At 32.3% G+C, this 11,528-nt stretch overlaps 2 protein-coding genes across 2 annotated transcripts; both read left to right on the forward strand.

Annotated features, from left to right (window-relative positions):
- Window positions 1–251: 251 nt before the first annotated feature.
- On the forward strand, window positions 252–1,676 carry LOC112539603 (uncharacterized). Its single transcript, XM_025162317.2, has 4 exons — window positions 252–1,094; window positions 1,156–1,227; window positions 1,352–1,441; window positions 1,522–1,676. Exons 1-4 carry the CDS (start codon window positions 270–272, stop codon window positions 1,582–1,584), a joined length of 1,050 nt encoding a protein of 349 aa, XP_025018085.2. The 5' UTR covers window positions 252–269; the 3' UTR covers window positions 1,585–1,676.
- Window positions 1,677–10,738: 9,062 nt separating this feature from the next.
- LOC107369417 (carbonyl reductase [NADPH] 1-like) lies at window positions 10,739–11,357 on the forward strand. The gene has a single exon (XM_089269014.1). The coding sequence runs from the start codon at window positions 10,785–10,787 to the stop codon at window positions 11,340–11,342; it is 558 nt and encodes a 185-aa protein (XP_089125140.1). The 5' UTR covers window positions 10,739–10,784; the 3' UTR covers window positions 11,343–11,357.
- Window positions 11,358–11,528: the final 171 nt, after the last annotated feature.

Below are 11,528 nucleotides of genomic sequence, written 5' to 3' on the forward strand. Positions count from 1 at the left end.
GATTCTTTATATGCAGTGCAATAATTGAAATGATTGAGAAAATGAAGCCAACGAACCTCCGTCGACATTTGAAGCCTTTTTTATATAAACTGATTGGCTGGACTGGTGAATCTGATATTGAAACAAGGAAAGCTTTAGCCCGTTTCGATTATCTGAACCAATTATTGCTTGTGAGTTTATGTGGTGGACAAAAGCAAGAATATGATAAGCCAATAACTCGAAAAGTATGGATAGCAAACTGGATTGTTCGTATTTCAGTAATTTACACAATGATCCGAGCAAGTTTGTTCATATACTATCAAGGAAATTATAAACTTGATTTATATTTGGCTAATACGATCCCCGAAGATGTACAGCCGATGAAAACAGCCTTTTATGTTTTGTTTGATATCATTTTTTTCATCCTCTTTGCTCTCCGAGAATACATTCATTACATTGAACGTGCTGGTTACCTGATATTCTTAAGATTTTTCCTAAACATTCGTATTCATGGTGTTTCTCATGCACCTTTTATGATGAATAAAAGATGCTCACAGAAACTCAATAAAGTATGTCATCTATTCATGATAAATGGGATACGAATCATGATTATCATGTGGACTTATCTAGTATCATTAACATTGACACTCCGTCTTTATTTTCCGTCCACTTATGCAACCAAATTGCACATCTTTTTCATCATTTTACATGTTCCTATTGAAACTGTTGCAATAATGACACTTTTCTCTGCTTTGGCTAATATTGGAATATATTGTTGGACTTTAGCTTATTTGGTTAGTTTAGGAATGGAGAGCGCTATTGACCATATTAAATACTGTCTCAACAAACCTTCATTAAGTCAAGTTGAACTCAAGCAGATTAATGAACGAGTGATTCTGGTTTTCAATTATGTTGATCAACTTAATCGTCAAATAAATTATTTGCTTCTCTTTCTCTTTGGACTGATAGCAGTTGCAAGTGACCTTTCTTTGTTATTTTCATTGATTTTCAATCTTTTTCCAGATTTCATTTCTAAGATGTGCACAATTGGAGCAATAACAATCCATTTTTTCCTCGTCATTGGTAACTATTGGGCATCTCGTTATTATGTAAAAGTAAGCGTTACTTAAATTGCCAAAGTGAATGTCATTTATTTTTCCATGTGTTTACTTGAAGGTTCTAAGCGTACATGGATATTATACGAAACTTATATTGAATACACGAACGATATGTTCTGCTCGATTCAAGGTGCGTAACTTGCTGCTCATTTGCTCCCTAAGATTCAATGTTACAATTAGTCGTCGATTCACAGTATTTTAGTCAAAAACACATTCAAACAAACTGACATTTTTTTGATGAAAAATTTGCTCAGGCTTTAGAGATCCAAGAGCGAATCAATTGGAACAAGACTGGCATCGCAATCGGAGATTTTGGCTTCATTGTTCCTCAGTTTGCTCTTATTGTGAGTTGTGGTATTGAATTTTCTGGATTTATATATTAATAGTGTAATAAATGCTAATATACTGCGTTCATTCATTTCAGTTCATTTTGGAAAACATCAACTTCATCATGCTTTTAACATGCAATATCAATTCGCTGGTCTAGTACATCAAATTACATGAACTTTATTCCCTGAACTGGATTGATGCATCTATATGCTCTCCAAAAGATATTGATATACCATTGAAGACCAATATGGATAAATCAGCTGCCAACTTTTCGATTTCGCCATATTATCGCCTTTTTTCTAGAAAAATTTGTAATTTTTTCTATTGGGTTTTGCATTTTGCTATTTTGAAAATGAAAATGAACGCACAAATCCGTCTTAGAAGAGCATACAAGTTTTTTTGAAAAAAGGCGATAAAATGGCGAAATAGAAAATTGGTGGCAGCTAATTCTGTTATATTGGTCTTTGAGAAGGCTGAATGTACCGAAATCTATCAATAAAAATTCGAAATCGATTTAACTCCCAGAAAGAGTGACTCCATTTTAAGCTCATCTTTTAAGTAGAAGCAGTAAAAAATTGACATTTAATTGATGAAACATTTGCTCGTGCTTTCAGCTTCAAGATTGGATGAATGGGGAGAAACTGGCATCGCAATTGGAGATTTTGGTTTGATTGCTCCTCAATTTCCTCTTATTATGAGTTTTTTTATTGCGTTTACATTAATATTGATACACTTTATTAATTCATTTCAGAATACGATTCTATGATTGAAACTTCATAAGCAGGTTTTCTTGATGCGAACTCGCTATTAAAAATTTTATATATATTAATAAATAAACTTTTTAACTTTTTACTAATGAAAGCAGAATTTTTCATCTCTTGATGGTAAACGGAATGAAGCTTTTCATTCTTCTTTGTATAAATAAGTAAAACTATAAACTTGTTTTGTATGTTTATTCAGTTGAACTTATTCAACTAGCTCGAAATACGTTATCCAATCAATTTACATTGTATTAATTTAGTTTCAATCGGAAATTCTTGCAACACATCCTTGTTTGATTGATTTTGATTTGATATATTGAATATTTAATCCCTAATGATAGTTCTTTCGTGATCATAAACATTTAGATGCGTTTAAAAAACAAAAGACTGTTTTCAGTGAATAGATTCAGAAGTATTTCAAGCCAGTCTACAAGTTGAATAAAAACAATTGTACCATAAAATTGAAACTAAAAACTTATATTTCTTTTTATTAAACTGTTCTTCTTTAGCAACTTATTTTTTAGAATATAATAAAACCCAAAATTTTCCTGCATAATTATATGAGATAAAATGGTTAAAATGATTGAGAAACTAAAGCCATCGAATCTCCGTCGAAATTTGAAGTTTATTTTATGCCAACTGATTGGCTGGACTGGTGAATCCGATATTGCAACAAGAGAAGCTTCAACTCGTTTCGATTATTTAAATCAATTGTTTCTTGTAAGTTTATGTGGCGGACTAAAGCAAGAATACGATAAGCCAATCACTCGAAGAGTATGGATAGCAAACTGGATCGCTCGTATTGCAGTCATTTACACAGTGATCCGAATAAGTCTGTTCATGTACTTCCAAGGAAATGATAAGATTGATTTATATTTGGCTAACTTCCTTCCCGAAGATGAACAGCCGATGAAAACAGCCTTTCTCATGTTAGCTAATATTACCATTATCATCCTTTTCATGCTCCGTGAATACATTCATTACATCGAACGTGCTGGTAATCTAGCATCATTAAGATTTTTCCTTGACATTCGTATTCACGGAGTTCATTATGAGCATTTCATGTTGAATAAAAGATGTGCACAATTATTCAATTATACATGTTCCTTTTGAAACTATGCTCTTATTTGCATTGATTTATAAACTGCTTCCAGATTTTGTTTCAAAGCTGATTTCATGTGGAGCCATTACGATCCATATATTTCTCGTAATTGGCACTTATTGGGCGTCTAGTTATTATTTCAAAGTAAGTGTCAGTTTATATCGAAATTTACTATCCCTCATTTTTTATGTTATTCCTTGCAGGTGCTAAGCGTACATGGATATTATACGAAGCTTATATTTAGTACACGAGTGATATGTCCAGCTCGATTCAAGGTACGTTACTTTCTGAAAAGTCGCACGCAAAGATTCAATCTTTTCCTTTGTGCTGTCTTTAGTCTGAAACGCATGCAAAAAAACTGACATATTATTGATGAAAAACATATGCTTAGGCTTTAGAGATTCAAGATCGAATCAATATGAACCAAACTGGCATCCTGATCGGTGACTTTGGACTGATTACTCCTGAGTTCGCTCTTATTGTGAGTTTTCTTAGGTTTCATATTTCTAGATTAAATGCTAATTCACTGCATTCATTCCTTTCAGTTTATTTTGGAAAAAATAAACTTCATTATGCTTCTAACGATCAATATCAGTTCTTTGGTTGAAATGCAATAAGTTGTTATCAAACTCGCGCCAAGCACCAGTACGCTTTATATAACCAAAATAACTCGCTGCTGTAATTTTTAAATACATGACAATGTTAAACAGGTTTTCTTAATGCGACCTCGCGAGTAAAAATATTAATTTACCGTTTTCTTTTATTACAGGAGGACTCAAAACTGTTATCGAAAGAAAGTCTATGAACGACATCACCCTCGATCAATTGAAATTTTTGCAATATTCCTGAATATGTTTGTGTACTTAAAGCATCTAATAGACATTAACTTGGGTTAAATATGAAAAACAAAATCGAGACTAAATTCATTATCGAAATAAATGATGAATAAATAAATGTAACTAGCTTTCTGACAAGCTATTCAGTCTATCGTGTGATTGATTTGAATGTTAAAATTACAGAAAATCTTTAAATCTCAGAAAAGGTTGAAATCAATTAACTGAATTAACTCAACTGATCGATCTATGGCAAAGATGAAATGAGTAGTTTAACCTAAATGATTAATGCCAATATTCGGTGCAGAATGACCTTGTTCAACCGGGAAGAAATATTACAATCACAACCCATGAAACCGTGATAAAGTGTCGTAGAACCAAAATGACATTAAAGTCCATTGTAAGTTCCTTGTTCGCCTTGTAGGCGCTAGCTCAAAATAGGCCAGATCTAGCGACTTTTTAACCTGTTTGCTAAATCATAATAACCTATCGATCGAACATCTAACATAAAACTGACAAAAAAATCTAAAAATAAGATAAACCTGTTTAGATCACGGAATTCTTGATACGTTTAATATTATTGAAAAAAACGCTAATCCCACGAAGTGACATTATCAGAGGTTTGACAGTATTCATTTCAGTTTATATTGGAAATATCAACTTCAACACATCAACAGAAAAATATTAAATATTAAAAAAATTGAATATCAAGTAAAGTAATTGTATCATAAAATGAGGCTTACAATCAATATTATAATATCAATTTCACTTCATTCGTAAATTTTGTCACTCAGCTATTGATTAATTTGAATTAATTTTTAATCAACATTTATTCGTGACTATGAACATTTAGATGAATTTAACAAACACTCTTCGTCACATAGAAAAGTAATTGATGAAATGTATTGGAATAAAAAAAGTTAATTAGAAACAATATTCTTGAATATGCGTCAAAGCCTTTCTTGTATGCAACTAAATAAATATTTAATAAATATTTGACTCGAAAATTGATTTACAATTATCACTCTTTCGTGCTCAAATATTTCGATAAGGTTATCAATCAATGAAAAAATAGTCTGAACTGGAACCAACCAGTATTTCAGATCAATCTCCAAGTTATAAAGAATTGTATCATCGTGAGATTTCCATTTCCATCAGATCGTCTCTTTATTCGTTTGCTTGTATCCAAACAAATTTACTTTCGATTTACTTTAAAATAATGTAAATTATTTCCGAGGCTCATCATATGAATTTTAATGATCGAAATGATTGAGAAACTGAAGCCATCGAATCTTCGTCAATATTTGAAGCCTTTTTTATACAAACTGATTGGTTGGACTGGTGAATCAGATATTGAAACAAGAACAGCTTTAGCCCGTTTCGATTATCTGAACCAATTATTGCTTGTGAGTTTATGTGGTGGGCAAAAGCAAGAATACGATAAACCAATCACTCGAAGAGTATGGAAAGCAAACTGGATCGCTCGTATTTCAACCATTTACACAGTCATCCGAATGACTATCTTCATGTACTACCAAGGAAATGATGAGATTGATTTATATTTAGCAAATTTGATTCCCGAAGATGTGCAGCCGATGAAGACAGCCTTTATAATATTAACTATAATTATCTTATCCATCCTGTTTGCTGTCCGAGAATACATTCATTACATCGAACGTGCTGGTTATCTGATATCATTGAGATTTTTCCTAGACATTCGTATTCATGGTGTTTCTCATGCATTTTCATGTTGAATAAAAGATGTGCAAAATTATTAAGTAAAGTTTGTCATCTATTTATTGTAAATGGGATGCGAATTTCGATTTTCATGTGCATTTATACATTATCGTTTACATTGGTACTGCGTCTTTATTTTCCGTCCACTTATTCAACCAAAATGCACATCTTTTTCATCATTTTACATGTGCCTATTGAAACTATTGCATTAATGACACTTTTCTCTTCTTCGATTTGCATTGGAATATATTGTTGGAGTTTAGCTTATTTGTTTACTTCAGGAATGGAAAGCGCTATTGACCAAATCAAATATTGTCTAAATAAACCTTTTTTAAGTCAAGTTGAACTGAAGCAGATCAATGATCGAGTTATTACGGTTTTAAATACAATAGATCAGTCTAATCGTCAAATAAATTATTTACTTCTCTTTCTCTTTGGATTGATAGCAGTTGCAAGTGACCTTTCGTTGTTGTTTGCATTGATTTTCAATCTTTTTCCAGATTTCATTTCTAAGATTCTCACATTTGGAGGAATTTTAATCCATTTTTTCCTCGTCCTTGGCAACTATTGGGCATCTCGTTATTATGTCAAAGTAAGCGTTACTTTAATTGCCAGAGTGTATATCACTTATTTTTCTATGTTTTAATACTTAAAGGTGTTAAGCGTACATGGATATTATACGAAACTTATATTGAATACACGAACGATATGTTCTGCTCGATTCAAGGTTCGTAATTTGCTGAAAATTATTAATAACAAATGTGCTCAGAGCAATTGAATGTATTCACTGTCTATTAACTGTTAGTAAAAAGTTCATGCGAGTAACAGAGTCTCTATCGGTGAAATATTTGTTCAGGCTTTAGAAATTCAAGAACGAATCAATGGGAACAAGACTGGCATCGCAATCGGAGATTTTGGCTTCATTGTTCCCCAGTTTGCTCTTATTGTGAGTTGATTTATTGAGTTTGGATCAATGTTGATAAATTTTATTCATTCATTTCAGTTTATCTTGGAAAACGTCAACTTCATCATGCTTTTAACATGCAATATCAATTCGCTGGTCTGATACATCATATTAAATACGTAAATTGTATTTACTTCATTCCCTGAACTTGATTGAAGCATCAATATACTCGACAAAGGACATTGATATGCAAATGAAGATTAACATAAACGAATTAGCTGCTAACTTTTCGATTTCGCCATTATTTTATTGATATTGTCAGATATTGAAATGTTAGAGAAACTAAAGCCATCGAATCTCCGTCAACACTGGAAGCCTTTTTTAGTCAAACTGATTGGTTGGACTGTTGAATCCGATATTGAAACAAGAATAGCTTTAGCACGTTTCGATTATCTAAATCGCTTGTTTGTTGGGAGTTTATGTGGTGGACAAAAGCAAGAATACGATAAGCCAATAACTCGAAGAGTATGGATAGCAAACTGGATCGCTCGTATTTCCGTCATTTACACATTTACAAGAGTAAGTTTGTTCATGATCTACCAAGGCAATGATGAAATTGACTTATATTTGGCTAATTTGATTTCGGAGGAAGTGACATCGAGTCCAACTTCGATGCTTGTATTGACAAACATTACCATTTTCATCCTTTTTGTGCTCCGTGCATATATTCATTGCATCGAACGTGCTGGTTACCTAACATCATTGAGATTATTCCTTGACATTCGTATTCATGGAGTCACGTATGAACCCTTAAAGCTGAATAATAGATGTTCACGGCTATTCAATAAAATTTGTCATCTATTGATGATAAACGGTTTGCGATTTTTGATTCTGCTTTGTATTTGGGCAACTTCATTAACAATTATGCTCCGTCTTTATTTTCCAGCCATTTATTCAACCAAAAAGCATGTCTTTTTCATGATTTTTCATATTCCTGTTGATTTCAATTGGAACATATTTTTGGACTTTGGGTGCATTTCACATAGCTCGCATTGACCAGATCAAATATCTTTTCAGTAAACCTACTTTAAGTCAACCTGAACTGAGGCAAATTAATGAGCGAATGATTACTGTTATAAATCATATCGATCAAAATAATCGTCAAATAAATTATTTGTTTCTTTTCCTTTATGGACTAATTGCAATTGAAGCTGACATTATGTTGTTATTTACCTTAATTTATAAACTTTTTCCAGATTTCATTTCTAAACTTGTCTCTTTTTCGGTATTTCAACCCATTTTTTCCTCGTAAGTGGCACTTATTGGGCATCTCGATATCATGCAAAAGTAAGTGTCGATTGATCATTTACCCATCATTCAGGTACATATGAAAGTTTACAATCATCTCACTCTTTAACTTTAAGGTCCTGAGGATATATGGATACTATACGAAACTTGTATTGAGTACAAAAGCTAATTGCCACGCTAGATTCAAGGTATAAGTATTCCTTAAAATATTCTTGCATTGCTTAGACAGAGGCTTAATCTCATTCGTTTCAACTCATCAAAATAGGCCTTAGAGGTTCAGGATAGAATCGATGAGAATCAAACTGGCATTGCAATCGGAGATTTTGGCGTTTTCACCGCTCGATTTGCTTTAATGGTGAGTTGTTTCTGGTGTTAACCATGTTTTTTTAATCAATACTCATACATTCATTTATTTCAGTTCGTTTTGGAAAATATCAATCTCATTATGCTTTTATCTTGCAATATTAATTCGCTAATCGATAAATCATAGGCAGTTGGTAACCTAACATCGAAATTGTCTCAAACTTACAGAAAATATTAAAAAAAGTTGAACATAAACTGAATTGTATCATAAAATAAGCTGTGAATCAATATTATAAATTTCATTTCAGTCGATAAATTTGTCACCAGCAATTGATCAATTTGAATCAATTCATAATCAGCATTTATCCGTGACTAAGAACATTTAGATGAACCAAACAAACGCCTTCGTTACATAGAAAAGTAATCAATCTGAAACGCATAGCGAAATTTCATTGGAATAAAAACAAAGTTGATAAGTTTGAAACATTAAATAAATATGAATCCTCCTTGTATGCAACTAAATAAATTTTTAATAAACACTCGACTCGAAAATTGATTTATAATTATCACTCTTTCGTGCCCATGAATATTCCGATGAATTGCACAAGCAATGAAAAAATAGATTAGACTGTAGCAGAAAAATATAATATTTCAGATCAATTTCCAAGTTATGAAGAACAGTTGGCAAATCGAGAGATTTTCATCAGATCTTTTTTTTATTAAATTATTTGCACCTAAACTAATTGTATTATTTCCTTGACTCATTAAATCTAGTGCAATGATTGAAATGATTGAGAAACTAAAGCCATCGAATTTCCGTCGATATTTGAAGCCTTTTTTGTATAAACTGATTGGCTGGACTGGTGAATCAGATACAGAAACAAGAAAAGCTTTGGCTCGTTTCGATTATTTAAATCAATTGTTTCTTGTAAGTTTATGTGGCGGACTAAAGCAAGAATACGATAAGCCGATCACTCGAAAAGTATGGATAGCAAACTGGATCGCTCGTATTTCAGTCATTTACACAGTCATTCGAATGAGTCTGTTCTTGTACTTCCAAGGAAATGATAAGATTGATTTATATTTGGCTAACTTCCTTCCCGAAGATGAACAGCCGATGAAAACAGCCTTTCTCATGTTAGCTAATATTACCATTATCATCCTTTTCATGCTCCGTGAATACATTCATTACATCGAACGTGCTGGTTATTTAACAGCATTTAGAGCTTTTCTGAACATACGCATTCATGGAGTTTCTCATGCTCCTTTTATGTTGAATAAAAGATGCTCACAATTATTCAGTAAAGTTTGCCATCTACTCATGATAAATGCAATACGAATCTTGATTTTCGTGTGTACTTATACATTATCATATACATTGATACTCCGACTTTATTTTTCGGCTACTTATTCAACCAAATTACACGTCTTTTTCATGATATTACATATTATCATTGAAACTGTTGCCTTGCTAGCACTTTTCTCTGCTTTGGCTAATATTGGAACATATTGTTGGACTTTGGCTTTGTTGATTACTTCAGGCATAGACAGCGTTATTGATCAGATTAAATATTGTCTCAACAAACCTTCATTAAGTCAAGTTGAACTCAAGCAGATTAATGAACGAGTGATTCTGGTTTTCAATTATGTTGATCAACTTAATCGACAAATAAATTATTTACTTCTCTTTCTCGATGGACTGATTGCAGTTGCAGGTGACCTTTTGTTGTTATTTTCATTGATTTTCAATCTTTTTCCAGATTTCATTTCTAAGATTATCACCTTTGGAGGAATTTTAATCCATTTTTTCCTCGTCATTGGCAACTATTGGGCATCTCGTTATTATGTTAAAGTAAGCGCTACTTAAATTGCCAAAGTGAATATCACTTATTTTTCCATGTGTTTACTTTAAGGTGCTAAGCGTACATGGATATTATACTAAACTTGTATTGAATACACAAACGATATGTTCTGCTCGATTCAAGGTAAGTAACTTGCCGCAATTCGCCTTCAAGAATCAATGCATTCTGTATTTGGGATATTCGTTAATTCACTGTCTTTTAGTCTAAAACACATTCAAACAAACTGATATTTAATGAACGAAAAATATTTTTTCAGGCCTTAGAGATTCAAGAACGAATCAATGGCAACAAAACTGGCATTGCAATCGGAGATTTTGGCCTGATTACTCCTGAGTTTGCTCTTATTGTGAGTTTTTTATTGCGTTTACATCAATGTTGATACACTTTATTCATTTATTTCAGTTTATTTTGGAAAACATCAACTTCATTATGCTTTTAACATGCAATATCAATTCACTGCTCTGATACATCATATTACTTTATTCTATGAACTGTTCTCAAACTAATTGGTTTTTAGTAATTTGTGTGATTAATCTGCATTAAAATCATGGGACGTTTAGCTGTTGTTACTGGATCCAATAAAGGAATTGGTTTTGCCATCGTCGAAGCGCTTTGCAAAAAATTTGATGGAACTGTTATGTTATGCTCAAGAGATTTGGAACGAGGACAAAAAGCAGTTGACGCTCTTAAACAAAAAGGTTTAAATCCTGTTCTACATCAACTGGAAATATCTGACCAAAACAGCATCAATAAATTGGCTGAGACGATCAAGAATGAATATCAAGGTTTGGACATTCTTGTCAATAATGCAGCAATAGCTTATAAACACGATGCAACAGAGCCTTTCGTTAAACAAGCTGAAGACACTATTAATGTCAACTTTTTTGCCAATCTCGATGTTTGTAAGACATTATTTCCTTTATTAAGACCTCATGCTAGAGTTGTCAATCTTTCAAGCTCTCTTGGTATGTTGAAGCAAGTATCTAGTCCAGAGATACGAACGAAACTCTCCAATCCTAATTTGACTGAGGATGAATTGGTTTCGATTGTTAAGGAATATTTAGCTGATGTTTTTACATGTAAGTTTTGTCATGGTTTAAAATGAATGCAAATCAATCTGAATCTTAGAATTGAATGTCAGAGTATAAAAGTATAGACCCAGAAGGAATTGATCCAGGTTGAGGACAAAGAACTCGAACAAGACACTTATCTCTTCTGATCTGTAAATAATCAAAAAAGAATAATTTTTTTATTAAAAAGCGTTTCAATACTTGAAGTCAGAATTCAATTT

This window comes from Tetranychus urticae, chromosome 3, assembly GCF_039701765.1.
Source record: "Tetranychus urticae isolate SD_2017Ah chromosome 3, NJAU_TeUrti_SD_1.0, whole genome shotgun sequence".
Classification (NCBI taxonomy): domain Eukaryota; kingdom Metazoa; phylum Arthropoda; class Arachnida; order Trombidiformes; family Tetranychidae; genus Tetranychus; species Tetranychus urticae.

Coding starts and splice junctions, on each gene's coding strand:
- LOC112539603 (XM_025162317.2), top strand. CDS start 270: ATGATCCGAGCAAGTTTGTTCATATACTATCAAGGAAATTATAAACTT. Junction 1,095..1,155: donor CATCTCGTTATTATGTAAAA/GTAAGCGTTACT, acceptor GTTTACTTGAAG/GTTCTAAGCGTACATGGATA. Junction 1,228..1,351: donor TATGTTCTGCTCGATTCAAG/GTGCGTAACTTG, acceptor AAATTTGCTCAG/GCTTTAGAGATCCAAGAGCG.
- LOC107369417 (XM_089269014.1), top strand. CDS start 10,785: ATGGGACGTTTAGCTGTTGTTACTGGATCCAATAAAGGAATTGGTTTT.